General features: G+C 41.5%; 1 protein-coding gene across 1 annotated transcript in view; it reads right to left on the bottom strand.

Annotated features, from left to right (window-relative positions):
- The window catches only part of CCDC178 (coiled-coil domain containing 178), a 357,920-nt gene that overhangs the window by 294,285 nt on the left and 38,137 nt on the right, over positions 1 to 25,498 (bottom strand). The window contains 2 exon segments of the mRNA XM_073331282.1: positions 3,149 to 3,369; positions 16,120 to 16,316. Of these exon segments, the coding sequence (XP_073187383.1) occupies positions 3,149 to 3,369; positions 16,120 to 16,316 (418 nt within the window).

Below are 25,498 nucleotides of genomic sequence, written 5' to 3'. Positions count from 1 at the left end.
CTCCCTGAGCATCCCACTAGTGAGCTGTCCTCATCCCCTCTTACCTTCCCTTTCATTACCTGACAGCAAGAGTAGGTGTAGCTGGGCAGGGTTGAGTGTGCCTGCAGCAGCTCATTAACCTTTGCTGGTGCAGTGTGAGATTGATATACCTCATCACACCATGTTAAAAAAAAAAATCTTACAACCTTTTCTTTGTTTTGGGGCAGGGCCTTGAAATTTGACAGGGAGATATGCCTTTTGCTGTTCCTGTGAAAATCCTCCATATTTGGCCAACTTTATAAGCCTCTGAAAATTAAAATTCACACATGCTCAGTAGAAGTTTATTAGAATTCGACAGCATTATTCTCCAAAGATTCTGTCCACACTGAGCATGCTGCATCCCCATACAGCTCCAATATGATGACTGTGCTTAGCATGCTCCATCTGCAGAGAGCGACATAGTACTGCCTTGAATAATAGTTAGTCCTGCCTTGAGTGCAGGGGACTGAACTAGATGACCTCTTGAGGTCCCTTCCAGTTCTATGATTCTATGCTCCATTCTGGGGCTGGGAAGGAGTATCCCTCTCAACTGCTCCTCCCAGCTGCTGTGGCACTTGGCATAGGTACTGAGACGAGGGAGACTCTGTCATGTGTTCTTAATGTTTGTGCTGGTGGTGGTGCCCAGGCAGCAAAGAAGAGGAGGAAGAAGCTGTCTGACTCAAATGGTTGAGAAGAAGAGGGAGGATAGGGGAAGGAGCTGAAGGATTATGGAACACAATTGTGAAGCTTCATTAAGTCACAGGCTGACATATCTAAATCATAGAATCATAGAATATCAGGGTTGGAAGGGACCCCATAAGGTCATCTAGTCCAACCCCCTGCTCAAAGCAGGACCAATTCCCAGTTAAATCATCCCAGCCAGGGCTTTGTCAAGCCTGACCTTAAAAACTTCTAAGGAAGGAGATTCTACCACCTCCCTAGGTAACGCATTCCAGTGTTTCACCACCCTCTTAGTGAAAAAGTTTTTCCTAATATCCAATCTAAACCTCCCCCACTGCAACTTGAGACCATTACTCCTCGTTCTGTCATCTGCTACCATTGAGAACAGTCTAGAGCCATCCTCTTTGGAACCCCCTTTCAGGTAGTTGAAAGCAGCTATCAAATCCCCCCTCATTCTTCTCTTCTGCAGGCTAAACAATCCCAGCTCCCTCAGCCTCTCCTCATAAGTCATGTGTTCCAGTCCCCTAATCATTTTTGTTGCCCTTTGCTGGACTCTCTCCAATTTATCCACGTCCTTCTTGAAGTGTGGGGCCCAAAACTGGACACAGTACTCCAGATGAGGCCTCACCAATGTCGAATAGAGGGGAACGATCACGTCCCTCGATCTGCTCGCTATGCCCCTACTTATACATCCCAAAATGCCCTTGGCCTTCTTGGCAACAAGGGCACACTGCTGACTCATATCCAGCTTCTCGTCCACTGTCACCCCTAGGTCCTTTTCCGCAGAACTGCTGCCTAGCCATTCGGCCCCTAGTCTGTAGCTGTGCATTGGGTTCTTCCGTCCTAAGTGCAGGACCCTGCACTTATCCTTATTGAACCTCATCAGATTTCTTTTGGCCCAATCCTCCAATTTGTCTAGGTCCTTCTGTATCCTATCCCTCCCCTCCAGCATATCTTCCCCCGTTCGCCACGAGTTTTCAAAGATAATGGCCAATGGCTCTGCAATCACAGCCGCCAATTCCTTCAGCACTCTCGGATGCAACTCGTCCGGCCCCATGGACTTGTGCACGTCCAGCTTTTCTAAATAGTCCCTAACCACCTCTATCTCCACAGAGGGCTGGCCATCTCTTCCCCATTTTGTGATGCCCAGCGCAGCAGTCTGGGAGCTGACCTTGTTAGTGAAAACAGAGGCAAAAAAAGCATTGAGTACATTAGCTTTTTCCACATCCTCTGTCACTAGGTTGCCTCCCTCATTCAGTAAGGGGCCCACACATTCCTTGGCTTTCTTCTCATTGAAATCCATGTTCAATGGTTATGTTATAACCTAGGATCTCCAGAGATGCTATAAATTACTGTTGTTCCATCTGAATGTCCCATTCTCCACTTCAGTGGTGCTCCTTGCTGGTACAGGGGTCCACCTGCATGGGTGTCAATGCTGTAAGGCTTAAGGCAGTAATATGAGTGTTAACTAATTCCTCTCTGAATAATTTCTCTAACATATTCACAACATTTGAAATAGCTAACATAAAGCTAAGGAAACTTTTCCCACCCATATTAGAAGATTTTTCATTGACATTAAAAGGTAAAGCTCTCTCTTGCAAGTCCAGTGACTTTAGTAATTCAGGAGTTGGGCTTTATATATCATGAGCTATCTGCAAGCAGCACAAAATAAATCGTAAAATTCTCTGCAGAAGCTCACTAATATGAGGTCTTCTTGGAATTCTAATGCACAGGCACTTATGGCAGCTATGGAAATAGAAAAGGGCTAAACTTTTTCACATGGATTTTTATGGAGAAAAAATATCAGTACTATTCACACATCCAACAGTGGAACAACAACTAAAATTTGGAAACTGGAAAACATTGAAAGATAATTAACTAGATAAGCTTAATGATTAAAGAGAAAATTACTGAAACACTGACTGCAGACAAACACAGGATGATAGTACAAAATGTTTTGTTGAATTTTCCAGGTAAATATGTTTCCACTGTTTCTGGAACTTCATAAATTTGTTTTTAATCATATTAATACTGCAAGTACCATTAAACATTTGAGAAAGAGCCACATCTTTAGATGTAAAATCAGTAGCCTGAATTCCTCTGTATCACATTTAAAAGAAGTAATTACAAAGGTATACTCCAATATGTTGTAATGCTAAAAATAAACAATTTTTATAAACTTTTCTTTTTGGGTTACAAAATGTGAAGAATGAACACTATTAGTTATACATGCATTTTACAAAAACTATTGATAAGGATCACTAAGGCACATTAGAACTAATGTAAGCAGAAAACTCCTGTATTTAGTGCACCTCCAAGGTTCCCATCCTTTGCATGCAGTATATGGAACAGCACTTTGGCATTGGCAACAGATGGCAATTCTAAAAGTGCATGCCCCTAATTAGCAGAAAGATTTTAGTAAAAATATCTCTACATCATTACTATTTACCTTTCCATGTGCCAGCAATACAGCCTTCATAGCGTCACCCTCAAGATTCAGCTTTTCTTCCAGCAGAGGGCTGTATTTCTTCACAAAGTCTATATCCTCCTGAATCCTTCCATTAACTGCCTCTGTCTTAAGTATTTGGACTTTTACCTGTTGTAGCTGACGATTTGCACAGTCAAAATGCCACTGTAGTTCTGAGAAATCTTGAGTACAAATCTCATGTTCTGTTAAAAAAAATAGTGAGCCAAGTAGTATAAAAACATGAACATTTGAGTAACATTACACATATTTAATGAGCTTATAAAATATGTTGCTAAAATAATTGCAAATATTTTATAAACAGTTTGCTGTAAACCCTACTTTTTAAGGGTCAATAAGGGAACATGCATTACAAAACACATTACTAAAAGTTTTATTAAATGAAGAGCTGTTCAAATATGTTGCTTAATAATACCCAGTACATTACACTAGCAATCCTGTAAACTGAAAAGTGGTTTACAAGGAAGGAAAAGTGAATAAGAGAGCAGGTCTTGTTTGTCTGGAACTCACTGCCTAGTCTAAGAATTTTTGACAGCTTTGAGAGTCTCTCTTATTGTACACTTTGGCTAAGCATTAGTTACATATATCCTTAAATCCAAAATTAGATATATTGGGGAAAGCCTTGTGACTAGTTTTCAATGTATCTACTTGTAGTAGGCAAGTGGGAGACACCACAGATTTGGTTTATTTAACATCCTACACATATGCACATCATGTGTCACTTGAAAGCTTATTACGTCTACTTTTAGATAAGGTATGATGTGGAGCTGTCAAGTGATCTCAATACCATAGAAACAGGGATAAACAATGACATCAACAAGTTAAAAATTTAATGACCACTTTGAAATATTTGCATTCATTTTGGGTTAATGACTGTTTCAAGACATAAAATTGGATTTATTTGTGACCTCAAAACATCACAACAACAATCTAAAGGGTAAAACAAAATCTTCTAATAAACTTGTACAGGTATCATTGAAATGTAACAGCACTGGTGACATTTCCAATCATCATCATCTTTTCCATCATTATGATCTCTGTTAAGAACACATGGGTTACCACAGTCTTCATTGCCTTGGCATGTACACCGTTCTGTGCAGGGAAGATCGTTCTGACTACAGACACAGTTGACTGGGCAGTTACCATTACTTATATAGGCAGAAATAAGGTCTTGTAGAAGCTCAGATGCCACTAGGCCATTGAAGAATACAAAAGTAGTTCATCATGCACATTTTTCCATCCAGGTTGCAATAGGTAAACCAGATATTGGCTTACTATGTGCAAAGACATCCACATCTTTGTTTGCCAACCTTCTCTTCTGACAAATCTTAAAAACTGTCCCCACTTCTTGTTAGGCCTCTTCTTTCTCTCATAGCTTTTACATATTCACTCAGGACATGTCTTGTGAGGGCTCATCTGACAGATGCTGGCTTCTTTCTTGTCAGTCCTACAATCCCACTGCTGCCCTTTCAGTCTTTGATTATCGTTTTCTCTGTTCCCACACCACCCCAAATTCCAGTGAAAGAACAAGTTGTCTGATGCACAGCAAATTTCCCAGCTTCAAAGGCACTGTGTACTTTTTCATGGACATTTTACATATTAAGATTGTAGCTTGGTAGCTACCTGGCATAGCTGGGCCAATTTGCAGTAAAGAAGTATGCAAGCATGGCATGCTGTGTGTGTAGGTGAAGTTTCCAATCACCCTCTTGCTCTGCATGGATATTTAGAATACCTACATAAAGTAGACAAAATGATCCCAGAACTTGAATGTAGGAGACTGGCCATACCCCCATGTCCAAAATTCCACCAATAATGCTGAGTTACAGCATACTCAAACTCTTTAATGACATGTTGTGAGAACACAGCGTTAGCCAACATTTGCCAGACAAATGCTGGATCTACACAACTATCTCCTCCCTGCTCACACCATTTAACAAATGAATAAAGTTTCAGATTACTTAGGGCCTCAGATACTAGAGTCAAGCCACACGGAGCATGGTTGAATTGCATTCCAGTAAGCACTGGATCTGCAGTACAAGCTGCATACGCATCTGAGTCAACAAGTAGGTCTAGCAAGCCAGTATTTCCTCAGATTTCCCAATACATGCAAAAAACACCATAAGTTGTGAAAGCCACCCAGGTGAATGACACTGGTACCAAGTTCCTTTTGGAGCATACTTTTCACTTGCTGAGCAACAGCACATAGCTGCTGATCCATTGTCTGAACAGCATGCTGCTGTCCAAGAGCTGCTGACATTTCCTTACATTTCAGCATTATAATACAGATGGTGGCCATGGCAGGTGGCTTGGCATCCACAATAGATGCATATGCAACTGCTGTGTAGGTGCTCTTCTTTGTTGCAAGCTTGTGGTTGAAACCAGTCCAAAATGGAATTGCCTGAGTATGAACAATATCAACATCATTTGGTATTGATAGGACATCACAAGCTAGAAGTCTTAAAAGACTCCAGGAGAGATCTCAGATAGTGTTCACTTGTAGGTGACAAGAGTTTATTTTCTCAAGTACTTTCTCATGGCAAGTCATTTCTGGTTTTCCAAAGGCTGTGCACTGCATAAGAGATTCTGATTGCCCAGGAAGAGTAAGTGACATTTCTTTCCCACACTTCAGTGATATTTCTTGTGATGCTGGATTATTTGTAGGCTGTTCTCGAAATTCCACTCTAGCCATGGAATGGAAGGTATTCTTTCCATCAATGATCTCTTCGCAGATGTCTATATTATCATCTCCTTCATGGATGAGATTTTCACAAGCATGAAGTGGTACAATTCTATTTGGAATGAACATACCTCCCTGAAGACTGTCTACTTCAGACTTTGCAGCATTAGTGATGTACTGCCACAGCTCATCATAGTTGATTCAGAATCCATGAAGGTGTAGTATGTCAATTAAATTGAGAGACCTAAACTCATGGTGTAGCTGTACAGAAAGGCTTATGTGCAGTGGTGTGATAATACTGGAACTGTTAAATTTCATTCACTCTGTAACTGAGAGGCACCTTCTTTGAATGTCTTCTGAAGGATAATACTCATTGCTGGTTGAATTATATGCTTCTTTATCAACCAAAGGACAAACTCCTGCACAAACTGAGGTACAAAAGTAGCTGACCTCTGTAAAATACAATCACCTAGTTTTGGATAACAATCTGAGGCTTTCATTTTGTCTATTTCAGTCCAAAGAATTGAAGTGGCATTATACAAAACCACGAGTTCATTTGAAAGCTGTTCATCAGGCTTACTGGCCAGAAGAACATCCACAGAATATTTGTATGCCTTAAATTCCTGCTTCAGATTACTAGCAGCTTAGATAGTATCAGCTAATATGATTATGCTGCTGTCATAAATATAAAGGGAAGGGTAAACACCTTTCTGTATACAGTGCTATAAAATCCCTCCTGTCCAGAGACAAAATCCTTTCACCTGTAAAGGGTTAAGGTAACCTTGCTGGCACCTGACCCAAAATGACCAACGAGGGGACAAGATACTTTCAAATCTGGAGGAGGGGGAAAAGGTTTTTGTCTGTCTGTGTGATACCTTTGCCGGGAACAGATCAAGGATGCAAGCTCTCCAACTCCTGTAGAGTTAGTAAGTAATCTAGCTAGAAAATATGTTTGGTTTTCTTTGTTTTTTGGCTTGTAAATTCACTGTGCTGGAGGAAATGTGCATTCCTGGTTTTGTGTCTTTTTGTAACTTAAGGTTTTGCATAGAGGGATTCTCTATGTTTTGAGTCTCACTGCCTGTAAGATTATCTTCCATTCTAATCTTACAGAGATGTGCTCTTATCTTTTTTGTTCTTCTAATAAAGTTCTGATTTTTAAGAATCTGATTGGGTTTTTGGGTCTTAAAAATCCAAGGGGTTTGTGCTCATCTTGTTTATTCTCAACCCTCCCCAGGAAAGGGTGTGTAAGAGCTTGGGGGATATTTTGGGGAAATAGGAACTCCAAGTGGTCCTTTTCCCTGGTTCTTTGTTGAAGCACTTGGTGATGGCAGCGTTTTACCTAATCCAAGGGCAAAGACTTTGTGCCTTAGGGAATTTTTAACCTAAACTGGTAGAAATAAGCTTAGGGGGTCTTTCATGCAGGTCCCCATATCTGTACCCTAGAGTTCAGAGTGGGGAAGGAACCTTGACAGCGGCACAGAACAATGGTAGATTTGCCTTGGCCATGCTGTCCATGCAATGAAATTGCAGAACCATAGCGTTATTCTAATCTTGCCTGTAATTTGCTACTGGAATAGCTTCCTGTTTCTACAACTTAGGGAAATAGGGCTTTATATCTTTGTAGCAGCTTGGACAGGAGAAGAGCCTTCTTATTGTACAAAAGATCATTGTCTCTCTCTCCAATAAATGGACACAAATCAGATGTCAAGAATAACAACATTCATAAACCAGTCGGAGAACACTTCAATCTCTCTGGTCACTCTATTACAGACCTAAAAGTCGCAATATTACAACAAAAAGACTTAAAAAACAGACTCCAATGAGAGACTGCTGAATTGGAATTAATTTGCAAACTGGATACAATTAACTTAGGCTTGAATAAAGACTGGGAGTGGGTGGGTCATTACACAAAGTAAAACTATTTTCCCATGTTTATTTCTTCTCCCCGCCCCGCCCCCCCCCCCCACTGTTCCTCAGACATTCTTGTCAGCTGCTGGAAATGGCCCACCTTGATTATCACTACAAAAGTTTTTTTCCCCCGCCCCCTCCCCCCGCTCTCCTGCTGGTATTAGCTCATCTTAAGTGATCACTCTCCTTACAGTGTGTATGATAACACCCATTGTTTCATGTTCTCTGTGTATATAAATCTCCCCACTGTATTTTCCACTGAATGCATCCGATGAAGTGAGCTGAGGCTCACGAAAGCTTATGCTCAAATAAATTTGTTAGTCTCTAAGGTGCCACAAGTACTCCTTTTCTCTCCAATCAGATGATAAAATGCAATGTCATGAGGTAACTGTAATATTGCAGTGTAACTAGATGATTTTGCTTTAAGATTCATTTTACTCAATTAGGAAGAAAAGCACACTGTGGGATAAAATGCATCCTAAGCAATCAAGTCTTCCACCAATATTCTGTGCAAAATGTCATCATCTCTTCTTTGAAATGCCGTCTCCTTTTAATCGGTTGCGCTCTCAAATGTTTGTATTTTATGAAGCTTCTTATCCTTTTTGTGTGCTCTCAAGCAAAAAGTGCAACAGGACCAACTGCTGGAGAACGTGCTTGCACTAGTGGCTATAGAAGAGGGAGAACATGATGATCTCTGATTCAGATTCGAAGTCTGTTTTCTTTCCTGTGTTCAATACAACAGTGACATGCCAAATTCAACTTTCTTTTGTATTACTGAAAGCAACTCCAGTGATAAAGTACCGGTTGCACATCTTCTAAACTAAAAAACTCATCCAGTAGCTGCCAATACAATTCATCTCTCCTGGCTTTTGCTGCCAGCATCACAGAATTCTGTCCAGCACTGGGGGCTTTTGACAATTTTGCATTCTTTTGATTTTTTTTGACAACACATTTTTCAAAATTTCATGAGAGTCTCTTTCTCTTTGATGTAAGCTTTAACAGGTTTGTATCTTCCATGTCTTCATATACTGTAACTTCCTTGTAGAGGGAAAATTCCCAAAGTATATTGTTAGAATTAACATTATAACCAATTTTCATCTAGTAAAAGTATAGACTTGTGCTAGATCAGATATAAATTAGATCTATATGTGAGTATCAAAATTGCCATTTTTGTTTAGTGAACACTTTGACTGAAGCCAAATATGCGGCTGTGTATTGTCATCTCTAACACCACTACTGTCTTGTGCATAAGTAACACTGAATTAAAAAGATGATTTCTAAAATATTTCAGAGGCTAGTACTGCATGCATAGGCAATTACAAATTAAAACTTTCTCTTAGGCAGACTAGATGTTACATTGTATGTACAAAAAGCTTGCAAATGGAGAAGCATTAGGAATTCATATACATCTACATCTACCCACTATGCTGTACAAACCATGGCCACACAACCTACTGCTACTGGTGCACAATCTTCAGTATGACTGATTTGGTCAGCAAATTGCAGTTGAAAATATAGAAAACTATTATAATCACTTGTGAGATACTTTCACAATTAAGAATATGCAATGTTAAAGTAATTTCATGTTAGTATATTGCAAAATGCTGATATCTGTCGTTTTTGCCACATACTAAATAGCCTTATCATTTCTGGAAAAAAAATACTTGCCCATGCAAAACAAATAAAAACCTTTTACTACATTCTCATTTGGTAGCTTTGACCAGTAAGCACCTGTCATAAATATAAAGGGAAGGGTAAACACCTTTAAGTCCCTCCTGGCCAGAGGAAAACCCCTTTCACCTGTAAAGGGTTAAGAAGCTAGGATAACCTCGCTGGCACCTGTCCACAATGACCAATGAGGAGACAAGATACTTCCAAAGCTGGAGGTGGGGGGGAGAAACAAAGGGTTCTCTCTGTCTATGTGATGCTTTTGCCAGGAACAGAAAAAGAATGGAGTCTTAGAACTTAGTAAGTAATCTAGCTAGATATGCGTTAGATTCTGTTTTGTTTAAATGGCTGAGAAATAAGATGTGCTGAATGGAATGTATATTCCTGTTTTTGTGTCTTTTTGTAACTTAAGGTTTTGCCTAGAGGGATTCTCTATATTTTGAATCCGATTACCCTGTGAGGTATTTGCCATCCTGATTTTACAGAGGTGATTCTTTTACTTTTTTTCTTCAATTAAAATTCTTCTTTTAAGAACCTGATTGCTTTTTCATTCTTCTTAAGATCCAAGGGTTTGGGTCTGTGTTCACCTACGCAAATTGGTGAGGATTTTTATCAAGCCTTCCCCAGGAAAGGGGGTGTAGGGTTTGGGGAGGATTTTGTGGGGAAAGACGTTTCCAAGCGGGCTCTTTCCCTGTTATATATTTGTTAGACGCTTGGTGGTGGCAGCAATAAAGTCCAAGGACAAAAGGTAAAATAGTTTGTACCTTGGGGAAGTTTTAACCTAAGCTGGTAAAAATAAGCTTAGGGGGTTTTCATGCAGGTCCCCACATCTGTACCCTAGAGTTCAGAGTGGGGAAGGAACCTTGACAGCACCATATTAAAGTGCTGAAATTAACTTACCAGTAAAAACTGATGTCATAGTCATGTTGCAACATTTCTGAAACTGTGCACCATTGTTTCACCTCACCTACAGGCTTATGAAACCACTTGACAGCTCCACATCATACCTCATCTAAACGTACATAAAATTATATAAGATGTGGGTGTGTGTAGAGTGTTTACATTAAACTCCAAAAATATTGCTCTTTTTAGAGATCTGCCACGTGCTTATAGTACAAAGAGCAATTCTTTTATGCAGCATATACCAAGCCCACATGACAAGAATAAAATGTTTGCCAGAAGCTGGGATTGGACAACAGGGGATGGATAATTCAATAATAGCCCTATTCTGTTCATTCCCTCTGAAGCATCTGGCACTGGACGCTGTTGGAAGACAGGATACTTGGCTAGATGGACCATTGGTATGACCTAGTATGGCCATTCTCATGTTCTTCTTCTCTGTCTTCCAAGACTCTGTGATAAAACTGATCAGCTCAATCTGTTGGATACTTTTACCATTAGAATCAGCCAAAGCGGAGGAAGGATGGTTCACTGGTTATGGTGAGAGGCTGGAATTTGGGAGACCAAGATTCAATTTCCTGCTTTGCCACAGACTTCCTGTGTTACCTTGAGCAAATCACTTAGTCTCTCCGAGCCTCAGAACCCCATTTGTAAAATGAAAATAATAGGTCCCTATCTCACAAAGATATTCCGAAGATAAATACATTAAAAATTATGAGCCACTCACATAATGTGGCCATGGGGGCCACAGAACAATAATACAAATAAAAATAAATAAGTGCATAAAAAAAGAGAGGCAGCCAAAGGCAAGTGATACAGATCTCCCTAATTCACAAAATTAAAACATCTGATAAAATGTACTAGCCATGAGGACTTTGCCTACAGTTAAGACATGTTGTAAACGTTTCCCAGCAATGCAAATGCCAGCTCAGCTGCAACAATATTGGAAACAGTTTTAGTGTTAGGAAACATGTGGATACCTATGTAAGTTAAACCAAGTAAATTAAAGTGAAATGCATTAGTTAAAGTGCATCAAACCCATGTGGATGCTCTCATTTCAGAAATAAAATGGCATTCATTTCGTTTAGCTTAATTCACTTACTTTACATTCAAATCTTTAGTTAATTTGGCATCACTTTCTTGAGTATCCCCAAGTGGAAAAGCTCTTGGTGTGGCCACTGGCTGCTACAGGTGTTATTAACACCATGTCATTTAACCCTGCTCAGAAAAAGCCTACTCAATATTATATTACAAAAATACTAGTAGTAACTGGTGCCCTGACTATAACAGAATACCCAAATTCAGTGGTACCAAATTGATGGAAGTGAACGCGTTTTATCAACTGGGGAAAAAGTATAGAAATGTTGCTCCTGTAGCAGACCTCGTAGGAAGGCCTTGGGAGAGTCAAACAACATTTGGATTCTGCTGAGCAGGACTCCTGTAAGGAATACTGGCCTGATCAGTGAAGTCAACTGAAAGAGTTAACTCTGCTCTGTGAGACACCATGAGGGAAAAACGTATGGAAAAAAACCTAATGTGTCTTATTAAAAAAATCAGTCAATTTCATGATTGATTGATCATCATCATCATCACCCCCCCCCCATAACTGCATTGGTTGCTGGGGCACCATCATTGATGAGCAATCAACCAATTGTCTCCACCCCTGACGACTGTGTGTCAGTGCTTGAGTCTCTGAGAAGTACATTCCTATCCATCTCTTCTGTCCATCAATCCATCCAAGGAGCATCTTGGATAGGCCAGATGATTTTGTTACATGGCCATACCACTTCAGCTTGCGCTTCTTCATGGTCGTCAGGAGGTCTTCATATGACTCAGTGCATTGGGTGATGATGTTGAGAACCTGTTCATTAGTGACATGGTTGAAGTAGAAGATGCCCAGGACTTTACGGAAGTATCTCAACTCTGCTACCTGCATTTTCTGTTCAAGTTCTGCTGTAAGGGTCCATGTCTCGCACGCACACAGAAAAATGGAGATGACCAATGCATGTAGCAGTTTCAGTTTTGATTCCAGGGAGACATTCTTACTCCTCCAAATTGGCTTTAGCTTTGCCACTGCTGCTGTTGTTTATGCAGTTTTTACCAGAATTTCTGCCTTGGATCTTTCATCAGTGATGACTGCCCCCACATTCTTAAACTGTTTCACTGTCTCCAGCTCTTGTCCACTGACAGTGATATGTGAGCTGATACGGTCACGTTTGTTTTGTCATCAGCTTGGTTTTCTCTGCACTAATTTCCATGCCATATTTTGTGGAGGTTTCATCCAATCATTTCACAATGTTGGCAAGTTCATCTTCACTGCCTGCCAAGCCATCAATATAATCGCGAACCGAAGATTTGAGATTGTTCGCCCCCCAGTGCTGACTGTGCATATGTGATCTTCTATGGCATCAGTCATTATGATCTCCAAGTAGATGTTGAACAGTGTGGGCGAAAGAAGGCAGCCTTGCTGGATTCCAACAGTGGTGCAAAACCACTCTCCTATTGTGTCATTGACGAGAACTGCACTGCTGGCCTTGGCTTACAGTTGTTTAATGGTAAGAATAAGCTTACAACCAACACTGCACTTCTTCATGGCTGCCCAGAGAGCTTCATGCCACACTGTCAAAAGCCTCTTGAAGTCAATAAAGACATGGCAGATGTCCTGCTGGTGTTGTAAGTACTTCTCACACAGAACACAAAGGTTGAAAATCTGTTCTGTGATATTTCTTCCAGCATGAAAGCCAGCCTGTTCTTCAGCGATAATAGTCTCCGCTTGTAGCTTCAGTCTGTTTGTCAAGGTTCCTTCCCCATTCTGAACTCCAGGGTACAGATGTGGGGACCTGCATGAAAACCCCCTAAGCTTATTTTTACCAGCTTAGGTTAAAACTTCCCCAAGGTACAAACTATTTTACCTTTTGTCCTTGGACTTTATTGCTGCCACCACCAAGCGTCTAACAAATATATAACAGGGAAAGAGCCCGCTTGGAAACGTCTTTCCCCGTATTTGGCTTATTTTCTCAGCCATTTAAACAAAACAGAATCTAACGCATATCTAGCTAGATTACTTACTAAGTTCTAAGACTCCATTCCTTTCTGTTCCTGGCAAAGCATCACACAGACAGAGAGAGCCTTTGTTTCTCCCCCCTCCAGCTTTGAAAATATCTTGTCTCCTCATTGGTCATTTTGGTCAGGTGCCAACGAGGTTATCCTAGCTTCTTAACCCTTTACAGGTGAAAGGGTTTTTCCTCTGGCGAGCAGGGATTTTAAAGGTGTTTACCCTTCCCGTTATATTTATGACACTGTTCAATATGACTTTCAGTATCACTTTGCTGGGATGGCTAAATAAGCTTATGGTCTAGTAATTTTGACACAATTTCAGATTTCCTTTCTTTGGCAGAGTGATGATTAGTGACTGTGTCCAAGTGGAGGGCCACTCATCTAGTCTAGGACAAACACTAAAATGTCTTAATTATACCATTATATCATGGCATCAATAGAGGGCAGAATGAAGGTTCTTTGAGTGCCTAAACTGTGCATTTCTATACCTCAACATGTTTGCATTTCTTATGTGTACACTTATATCACACAGTAAGCTGGCCATTTAAGAGTGTGCAGTTATTCCTGAAAAGGGAGGACAAATGAAGAGTATAGCCCAGAATTCAAAGATTCCAAGGCCAGAAGGAATCATTGTGTTTATCTAGTGTGACCTCCAGCATAACACAGACCACAGAATTTCCCCAAAATTATTTCTTTTGAACTAGACTCTCTTTTTATTTATACCATGAAAGGGGTGGATTTTGGAGGCTCAGACAGTGGGTTAGGTCAACTGCAGTGAACTGACAGTGCTTGGAGCCAGGAGTGCTGGGAATCAGCAAATGACTGAAACAGAAGTGAAACTTAGGAAGATGTAGAGGAAGATGCAGGGTCTGATGCCAGGTTCAGAAAGACCTTGCTACACTTTAACTATGAAATTCCTGGGTTTGTAATGCTTGAGATAGTTACAAAATCCCTGTAACGTTTTTTACCCTGAAATTACAGATATGTACTCTCCTGCTTACCTTCACTTTAGCATAGTTTTTGCATTTGAATAAATAACAACATCTATAATGATGATAATGACAATACAAGTTAATACAAGGAAAGAATCTCATCAGCTGGCTTTGGTGATGTAACTCAAGGGAGTGGAGTTTCAGAATTTTCTCACATTAGAATCCCATGCTGATTTTTTAAAAACAATATTATATCACTGCATATATTAACAAAACTGAAAATGTGTTAATTATATTCCATGTTCCAAACATTTCATATTTCTAATCAAAGTGCAGATGAGTATGCTGAAATTAATATGTCCATATGGTAATACATGAATATGATTTAAAGTATCACTGTTGAATGAGAAAGTAACCCTTTTAGTAGCTATAATCCTGAATTATTGTATTGAAGAATTAAAAATCCACAGTTATCAGTCTCCCCATTCTTCCTTGACAAACCGGTGTTTCAGTTGTAGCACGAATTTCTCCCGAAAGTAGTTTCAGATCGCTCTGTGAATGTGAACTGTGAGCCTGATGACCTTCTACCCCAATACCTCCTCTTTCCTCAAAATATGTCTGTAAAAATACCATTATGTTTTGCTTGCCTGACATATTGCCCTTCAGAAGGACAAAGGCACTCGTTGGAAGTGGATAAGGCGTGAACACAGAGTCTCCTGTTTCCAAAGCCACTATCAGTCATTGTCTAACGACAATTAAAATTCAGACTGATTATCAATGATAGATTAGGATAGGTAAATTAGCAACATACCACCCTTTTTTTTTTTAAAGTTTAATAAGTTACTGCCACACAGTAGCAAAAGGCAAAATAAAAAGAGTTAAGCTTAATTGTATTAAAACTCATCCCAAATAAAGATGCAGGAATAATAATCAGTTTCAAATCAGAAAAACAACTTTAAAGAAAAAACTACAGAAAAACTTCTATTATAAAATTAACAGTTTTAGTTTAAGATTAGGCTTCATACATAAATTATTTTCTCTGAAAACAGTGCCTACTTTTAAACTTTTATTCTTATTCTTGGAAAGTTTTCTTTCCAAACTCTTGTTTTCTTTTTTAACTTTTAAACTGCTGTCACGGTTAAAAGGAAGTTACAACAAAGGTACTATAATACATAAAATGGTTCACCTTTAATTCACAAAATAAATGTAAATAGGGAACTTTGAGTATAATTAACAATAAAATATTGCAATACTTTTGATGACTATGGTGAGGTGTTATGTTTTTTTGTTTACAGCAGAGACAAAGAGGAATATTGACAGGCTTCTCAGTACACATCCTAAACCTATGACCACCTTCTAGATATTTGAGCACCGAAGACCAAAATCATCTAGCTCCTACTAAATAAGTTCTTTATCCAAGTATTTCTACATTTTACTTATTCCTAAAAACAATTTTTATTTTAGTCTAATTTTATGTTTTGCTCCTAGTTCACATTCCCTGCATCACCCTGAATAATTTCTTCCTCTTCCCAATGTTCATTCCTTTGATATATTTGTAGACCATTTTGTGCACTCTTATGCTATTTCCTAAATAAATGCTCAATAGTTCCATCGTATGTTCAATTTTTTTCTGCATAATTGTTTAAGTAAACCAAATTCCTAACAGTAAGTCAATAGTTTACTGCAGTGCTAGAAGAGCTAATGGGACTCCAGTCTAACTGTACTTGATTATTCTCTCCCTTATAATAGGCAGACTACAACTTAACGAAAACTGTTAGTTTTAATCACAATACCTTTTTGTACAGCTATAGGGAATTGCTGAAGCCTCCAAATGGACATGCAATCAATTTTCATTGCAAGCTTTTTCTTTCGCTGTTTTTCCCGCTTCAAAGCTTCTTCAGCCTCTTTACGTTCAGCTTCTAGTCGCTTAATCAACTCAATGACCTCTGATAACACCGCTTCTGTTTCCTGCTTTAAGGTTAAAGTCCTGCTGTTTTAAAATACATTTTTAAAAGTTACATATAAAACTATATATATATTTCTAAGTTTACACACACACACACACACACACACACACCCCTTTAGCTAAGTTCTCAAAATAAAGTTGTCCTATTTACATATACCGGAGTATACACAATTACTTGCAACACAAAACTGGCATTTTCAATAGTATTTTCCCCTCACTTTATTTCAGATACAGAGTACAGTAAATGTATAGTAAAATAGCTGACAACATAACCTCATTTGCTTATGGGGATACTATCCAGATAAGAGTACAACTGCAAAATTCTTCCAGATCCCTTTAATGTACTTTTCCTTGTAGAGAAAGTACCTTATTAAAACATCTGTAACTCTGATAAAATTCAATGACATCTCAATATCATTATCTTACCATGAGCATTTAGACTTAGTCAAAATTCCACTCTGTGAAAAGCTGCTACAAAAAACGCTTCAAGCACTCAGGATAAATTATTTCCATAAAAGAATCTCTGAGGTCAAGGTCTGCTGTTCTGATTTATACACGTACATAAAATATTAAAATGTTTAAACTACAGTCTTTAGGGTTTCAGCTGGGCCTCCCATTATGCATCTACAATTTAAGGGTTGAAGGGATCACCAGATCATCTGGTTGACCTCCTATACAACACAGGCCACTCCACTAAGCACAACCCAGGCTTTTCCATACAGTGTCCAACTACCAGAATTAGACAAAAGTATTACAGCCCCCAGGAGACCAAACTATTGTGTGCAGCAGGTTTAAAAAAAATCAAAAAATTGCAAACACAGAAAGGTAGGCCACAGCTTAAAATCTGTGGTGAAATCCTTGCCTTAATTAAGTCAATGGGAGTTTTGCCACTGACTTCAGTGGAGCCAGGATTTCACCTCTGCCGCTTAATATTTATTGACAAGTTATGCAACTGGCTTCCTTTCAATAAATGGAAAGTCAATTTTTTTTTATTTTTAAATCAAAACTTTAAAAGGTATTTGCTGAATATTGTTTTTAATTGCATGAACTGTAAAAGAGCCTCAGCCTTTTTGTCAAGACAACTGTATGAATGCATTGTATTATTATTAGATTATAATTTGTGTCCACAGGTGCCAAGCAAAAAAGGCTTCTAGAATTTCCAGCAGCCACAGAGGCTATTTTTGGCTGGTTCAAACCCTAAATATCTAAAATAGAGTAGGGGTTTAATCACAGAAATGAAAGATGTCTCAGCATAAACAGAGCAATTTGTGAGACAATAATTTATCAGTACTTAATATGCTATTGTGTTTTAGTTCTCCACCTTGCAATTCAGGAAGATATTTACATTTTTAAAATGTGTATATGTTAGGTATATTGCAATCATTGTTACAACTTTAAAAATTATGTTACACAAGGGAAAACAAATTTACTAGTAAAATTCTGTCATTCAGAACGAACACATTGAAACATCTTTACCTTCATAATAAATCCCAATGTCTTTAACATCCAACTTAGAGGAGTTTGATAACCAGGTATCTTCACTATATTCAGTGCTGTCCATATCTGAAATCCTATATGTACAGTCAACTGTCAGTAACAATTTTGTCATTCAAAATTGTTTACTACATATTAAACAGACGCTGACAAATAAATATTGCCTTTTAGAACACAAATTAACATGTTCCATTTTTTAAAAAGGAAGGTGCTGCTCTTCTGGGAAAGAGCCTTAGGGAAAAACACAGATAAATAAACTGCCTGATTCAGATGAAAGGATAAAAAGTCTTGGATAAAAGGTCTTGTCCTCAGAAAACTGACTGTAAGCTCACCCATTAGGGCCTGCAACTCTTTTTGCTGAAGTCATGGCTATCAGGAATGTGGTTTTCTGAGACTGGGGGCAGTGGACAGGATGCAAGGGGCTCGAACAGAGGGCCCATCAGAGCTGCCAGAATCGTGTTTAGGTGCCACAAGGGAACCAGTTCTCGGGCCAGAGGATGTAAGCAGAGAATCCCCTTCAGATATCTCATCACCATGGCATTAGAAAAAACAAACAGACTTCCCTTGAATGGGTCGGGGTGGGGTAGAACACGGATATTGCTGCCAAATGCAGTCTCAGCAAACTGAGTGCAAGGTGTATTGTGGATGGCCCAAAGTTCCAACACGCTGACATGGAGTGAGGCTTCCTGTTTTGATCACAGGCCCTGCACCCTCAACAAGTCAAGATGCATCCCCCAACCCAGAAGGGAAGCATCGGTAACCACTAATTTGGTTGGAAAGGGCCAAGTGAAGGGGACTCCTTGTCACACATTGTGTGGGGACTCTCAGCAGTGCAAGTAATTTAGGTCTGCTGGAGGAAGGTAAACCAACCTGTCCAGAGAATGCAAGGCAGGGCGGTAAACTATCCTGAGCCTCATCTGAAGAAGGCGAGGATGCAACCTGGTGAACTGGATCACCTGTGTACAAGCAGACACATGGCCCAATAGACTCAGAGACAGACAGACTGTCGTGGAAGGCTGAGATTGCAGACTGAGGCAGAGCTGTTGAATTGCCTGGAAGCAGTTGGTCAGCAGGAACACCCTCAACCTTGTGGAATCTAAAAGGGCTCCAGTGAACTTCATTTCTGAATGGGAGCCAAAGTGGACTTTGCAATGTTTAAAATGAGTCCCAGACAGTCAAGAAAATGCAATATGGTGTCAACATGGGCAAGAACCTCCTCTCTGGAGCTGCCCTTCAGCAACCAGTCATTGAGGTATGGGAAGATGTGGACTTCCTTCCTCCTGAGATATGCCATGACCACAACCATGCATTTCGTAAAGAAGCAGGGGCCAGAAGAGAGGCCAAAACAAGAGAAGTGTGGCATTCTACCACCAGAAAATGCAGAAACTTCCTGTGGCTCAGTAGAATGGCCACATGAAAGTAAGCATCCTAAAGGTCCAGTGCAGCAAACCAATCATTCTGAGACAGTGTAGGGAGGATAGCCAACAGAACGACCATGTGGAATCTCATGCACTCAATGGATTTTTTGAGGCCTCAAAGTTCAAGAATTAGGTCTTTTCCAGCCCTTGGATTTTGGTATCGGAAAGTACCGGGAGTAAAAGTCATGGATGTAGTGTTCCAGTGGAACCTCCTCTGACACTCCGAACTTCAACAGCGCTGACCTGCTTGATGAGCAGTGTCTCGTGAAAGAGGACCCTGAAGAGGGACAGGGAAGGGAAGTGGAAAGGGGGGGAGGAGCATAGAATGGAACTGAATCGCATAGCCTGATCTGACAGTGTCTAGGACTCAGCTGTCTGAGGTAATCAAGTCCCAAGCATTGTAAAAGTGGGCCAGCCTATCCCCAAAGGGATAGGGAGATGAAGGGGTTGGAGTAATGATGAACCAGTGCTCCGAACAAAGGAGTCAAAATGGGCATTCAGCCTATGGGGGTCGGGCATGTGAACTGTCCAAAGCCTGAGCCCAAATGCTTCCTCTTGTGGGATCTATCCTTCTTCCCGCTGTTTCAGGGAGGGAAAGGTTCTACAAAGGAATGGTCCTGCTGTGCCCTATCGTGGCATCTTTGTGAGGAGAGTATGTTCACTCCCAAGGACCTCAAGGCAGCCCTGGAATCCTTGAAGGAGAGCCAACTGTCATCAGTCTTGTCTGAGAACAAGACTCGGCTGTCAAAGGGTAAGTCCTCAGTGGCTTACTGGATGGATGTCCAGAGCAATCCCAGAGTTGTGCAGCCAGGAAGTCCTCCTCATAGTCACTGCAAAGACCATGACCTGGGCTGAAGTGTCCACAATATCAAGGGCAGACTGCTGGGATGTTTTAGCCATCAAGCAGTCTTCCGCAACCAATACCCAGACCTCCTCATGCAAGGCCTCAGGTAACTGGTCCTCGAATTTAGACATGGCTGACCAATTGAAGAAATCATATTTGGATAGCAAAGCTTGCCGATTTTGCTCATTTGTGGGGTGATGGGTTTGGTCACAGAGAACCCCTTGGGACTGTCACCTGATATGCTGAAACTACATCTGAGCCAGTTTTGTTTGCCAGCTTGGGACACCAGAACCCTGTCTTGTTGAGCCAGACATACTAGCCTGCTGCAACACAGACCCAGGGTCTGAACCATGCCCCCAAAGCTACAGACTTAACTGAAAACAGCTCAGCAAGTACTCCTGTTTCCAACACCCAGACACCCAGCTCCCAATGGGATCCAACCCCCAAATAAATTTGTTTTCCTCTGTATAAAGCTTATACAGGGTAAACTCATAAATTGTCTACTCTCTATAACACTGACAGAGAGATATGCACAGCTGTTTTATTATGTATAAAAAGTAGGATTTAAGTGGTTCCAAGTAACCACAGACAGAACAAAGTAAGTTACCAAGCAAAATAAAACAAAACACGCAAGTCTAAGCCTAATACATTAACAAACTGAATACAGGTAAATCTCACCCTCCGAGATGTTTCAATAGGCTTCTTTCACAGACTAGACTTCTTCCTAGTCTGGGCCTAATCCTTTCCCCGGTACAGTCCTTGTTAGTTCCAGCTCAGGTGGTAACTAGGGGCTCTCTCATGACTGGCAGCCCCCTTTTATATCTTTGCCACAAGGTGGGAATCTTTTGTCTCTCTGGGTTCCCACCCCTCCTTCTAAATGGAAAAGCACCAGGTTTAAGATGGATTCCAGTACCAGGTGACATGGCCACATGTCCTGTGAGACCCCAAGCCTCCATTCTTCCTGGGCTGACTCACAGGGACACAGGAAGACTTGCAAGTAATCAGAGCCATTTACAGCCAATTGTCCTAGCCAATGGGAGTCATCAAGATTCCAAGCCACCATTAATGGCCCACACTTTGCATAATTACAATAGGACTTCAAAGTAATACTTCATATTTCCAGCTTCAGATACAAAAACGATACATTCATACAAATAGGATAAACACACTAAGTAGATTATAAGCTTTGTAATGATACCTTACAAGAGACCTTTTGCATAAAGCATATTTCTGTTACATTATATTCACACTCATAAGCATATTTCCATAAACATATAGAGTGTAACATCACAGTGGGGACGATTAAGTATAGATCTTCCTGCCCAGAAGATCCAACCTCTGGGAGTCTCTGCCCTTGGGGGTAGACTTGAACTTACCCTGATGAACCCTGTCATTTACTGCTGTTATGACCAGGGAATTCAGGGCCAGGTGAGAAGAGAACCCCTCAAATCCTTGCATGAGAACAAAGTAGTGCTTTTTAATGCACTCAGCCACCAGTATACCACAGCCGGTGTACTCCACAGGGCTCTCACTGGCTCAAGTAGCACATCACTGATCAGGAGGGTCACTATCTGAGGGATGGAGGGCTGTAAAATGTCCACCAGTCGATACATGTTCTCTTGAAGAAACTCCACCTGGATGCCTAGGAATGTGGCTACGCTGCATAAAAAGCCCTCCGGAATAGAGGGGGAGGAGAAACCAGGCAGCACAGCATCGTCCAGCAATGAAGAAGAAGGTCTCGCCTGAGCCAAACTGACTCTCACCCATGGGAAGACATCCCAAGAGGGAGGACTCCAGCAGCTCTGCAGGGAGCAAGTCCACCCATACCTGGGCTTGCAGTTGAGCTGAAACCACTGCCATTGACCTGGCGGGTGACTTCAGCATCGAATGGGATGAAGAGCAGGATCTCTGAGAATTTATCAGGGGATGAGGAGCGGGAAGATCATCAGACCCTTGGAACTCATCAGATGATGCAGAGCAGGAAGATGATGGTCCCAACTCAGAATCAAAAGTGTCCCAGGATCTCAGCAACATGGGTGGAGCAATGCCTGAGGGAGCTAGTAGGCAGTCTGATTCATCCGTCGCCCAGAACAAGGCAGGAATCGGTGTCCCCAGTGAAGGCAGAAGGCTCAATGCAGAGCATGCCATTTCTGCAGGCAGTGTCGGTCATGCGTAAACAGCGGTACCAGAGCACCGAAATACATCAACATCAAGGATGGCAAAAGCTGCCATGGAAGCATCTACAGTGTTTAATGCAGTGAGGCTGAAAAGGGTCCTGGTGCTGAGGTCTCCACCCCAGGAACCGATTATGGTATTGGCTCCATCTTCACCACAGGGAGGGGAGCATCTGGATGCAATGCTTTCAAACACAAGGGTTCAGCGGCTCACTCCATCAGAGGGGCTATAGGTGCCATAGCCCTGGGAAAGTCCTGGACCAAGTGTGACGTTGGGACCAGAAGGCAGAGTAGGTCTGCAGCTGCCTGGTACACCAGCAACATGGATGCAGTCAGTACCGGCATCTCCCTTATCAGTACTGGACTCAATGGATGCCCGGAGGCCTGAAGTGGAGTAGATGGTACAGGATTTCTGACTTTCCCGTTCAGTACCAGGGAAGGGTCAGTGGTACCAGTGCCATCCCATGTGCTGGAACCAGTCCCATGCCAATCTGCACTTTTCCTGGGGGAGGCAAAGGAGTTGTCCCACAACCTGGAGTGGTACCAACTGATCTTATGAAACCTCTTCCTCGGATCCTCTGTCTCTTCAGCAAGGCACCTACCCCAGAACAAAAGGTGGAAGTGCTCTCCGAGCCCAAGGGTGATCTTCAACCCAAGAAAGGCCTCAGTACCAGATCAGACCACATGGTCTGTTCAAGCAGGTGCCGCTTGTGGTGAAGGTCCTGCACCACCTGAGTCCTCTTTTTAAACAATTTACAGATCAATCAATGCTCCTTAAGGTGGGCCTTGCTAAAACAAAGCAAGCACCTTGTATGGGGGGTCGCTGTTGGAGATCACCCCTCCACACAATGGACAATGTTTAAACCCTGGTGAAAGCATCACTGGGGAACACTATCTACTGACTACTAACTAATACTAACCACCTAACTGTATACAAGAAACTAGACTAAGACTGAATGCAAGGTTGTAAGACTACAACCACACAGAGCTCCTACTCCAGCCACAGGCAGTGAGAAGGAACTGAGAGGAGTAAGGGCGCCGCCGCCTCATAAAGCAGGGGAGGGACCACACCTATGAGGTGATAGTGATGCCCTTTTACAAGTACTGCTAGGCATAAGTCTCCAGCTCCAGTGAGCTTGGCGCTCACATGCCTACGTGGAATACACATCGGCACCCACTTGAAGATGAACTTAGTACTATTTCCAATACAGCACTTCCAATTATGAAGTAGAGGAGGCTGGATAAATACAGATGTGAGCAGGATGCTTACTGGAGTGAACTTTGCTTATGTGAAGAAGTTAAATTCAACTGCTTTTGTACTAAGCCACAACAAACCAAACATGGTGAATACTTAAGTTTAAAAGCAAACAATATTTTCCAAAATAAAAGAACGTAACAGCAAAGCTATAGAGAATGTTGCTATTATACAAGAAAATAAATATGAAAAAGAAAATTAAGACCATGTATCATTCTAGTCTTGCAAGATTTTGAAAATGATATACTTCTATCTTGTATTTTCTAATAATATATGATACACTTCAGAGGTATAGGTAGGATGACTAACTGAGCAGGGTAAGGTTTAAGTACCGCATTAATTGGCTTATGATCGGTTTTAAAAGAGAGTAACTGTTTGCCGGGATGTCTTTTGACACCTATAAAGCCAGCAGTTATAAGTCCCTTGACTTTTATGGGTCCTGTTGTATTGATTTCAACAGTCACAACAGTTCCCAGCCAATTATCTGCTACCAAAGGCTTGAGCAAGACACGGTGGGCTCAACTTCCACTTGGAGAGGTGGTGGCAGGGATCCCCCACCCAGAGAGGCAAATGCAGGGGCCCCTTTTCCTGCCCAAGAGCAGCAGCAGAGATCCTACTTCCCACAGGGAAGCAGAAGATTCCCCCTTTCCCTACCTGAAAAGCAAGGGTGGCAGCAGAGGGACCCGACAATATTTACCCCATCACCCAGTATGTATCCATTTGGGGGGCTGGGAGGGGACCAGTGCATTCTTCTCTTGCCAGAGTCCTCTGCTTGGATGCTGTTGGTGGGCACCCCAGAGAACTGAGTCTCGGCATTAACTCCCTGTTGAGTTGCATGGGCCAGCTCTTTCATCTCAGAGCTATTGTTTCAAGCTGTCTGCTGACTCAGGCAGATATCACTGCATCAGTTACTCTTAATACACATTTTTAAGGGTTTCTTTACAACCATGAGGGCTAGAAACTTATTTATTAAATGAAAGCCGAAATTCTGGTGTAATCACATGATTCCAGGAGCTAGGGCCTTATGCACAAGCATTTAGTGCTTATGCCCAGTTGCTGCAGCCATGTGTGTTCTACACATACAGCACTGCAGCCATCAGCTCTCCAACATGTGTCACTACATCTTTCCATCTGCCCTATACAGCTTGCATAGACAGTGGGAAGTGGGGCCAACACCAAGGAAGTGAGGAGGGAAGGGAAAGCTGGAGACAGAATCTGGGTAATGAAGAATGTGGGAGGCCAGCCATTGACCTCCACTATTGGGTGAATGGACGGTCAACAGTAGAATTTTCTCATCCCCACTCCCTGCCTGAGCCCATCTCAGCTCCCACTCCTCTTATCTAACTGCAGTGCAAAAGGGAAGTATGAAAGAGACCCAGAGAGAGAACACAGAGCTGACAATGAAGTGGGAGGAAGGACACAGATGATTCAAAAACAGCTGCAGCCACAGCACCAGACAGCTACACCTTCAGATAATTAAGACCCCAGATATGGAGAGAAGATAACTGAGGGGATAAAAGTTGGAGGGGGGAAGAGGGGGAGATGAAGACAGAGAGCTGAGGTCCTTAAGGAAGAAAGGACGAAGAAGGAGTGATAGGAAGGGAACGAAAGAGACTGGAAGTTTGGGAAGAGGAAGGAAAGACTAATGAGTGGAAAGGAAACACTGGGAGGACCAGAGACTGTAAGAATTTTTGGAGAGGCTAGAGCATGTGTAGAGTCTTCTGAAACTGGAAGGAGGCACCAGAATCTGAAAAGAGTGGTACAGAAAAATAGGATTTAGAACATCAGCCACGGACTGCTACTGGAGACACCTGGAAAATGTCAGAAGGGGAGAAGTTCAAAGATGAGAATACCAGAAGAAGCCCAAGCAGAACATTCAGACTCAATGGAAGGAGGAGGGAACTCAATGCACAGCTTGGGAGCCTGTTAGTTTCCCATCCATGCTTCCCCAGCCATATGGAGCATTCCTGGATCTCAGGAAACTGAAAACAAGGACTTTCTCTCTTGGATAGATCTTAAAA

This window comes from Lepidochelys kempii, chromosome 2, assembly GCF_965140285.1.
Source record: "Lepidochelys kempii isolate rLepKem1 chromosome 2, rLepKem1.hap1, whole genome shotgun sequence".
NCBI classification, from domain to species: domain Eukaryota; kingdom Metazoa; phylum Chordata; order Testudines; family Cheloniidae; genus Lepidochelys; species Lepidochelys kempii.
Note: the sequence above shows the minus strand (reverse complement) of the source record. Positions and strands in the feature narration are given on the sequence as shown.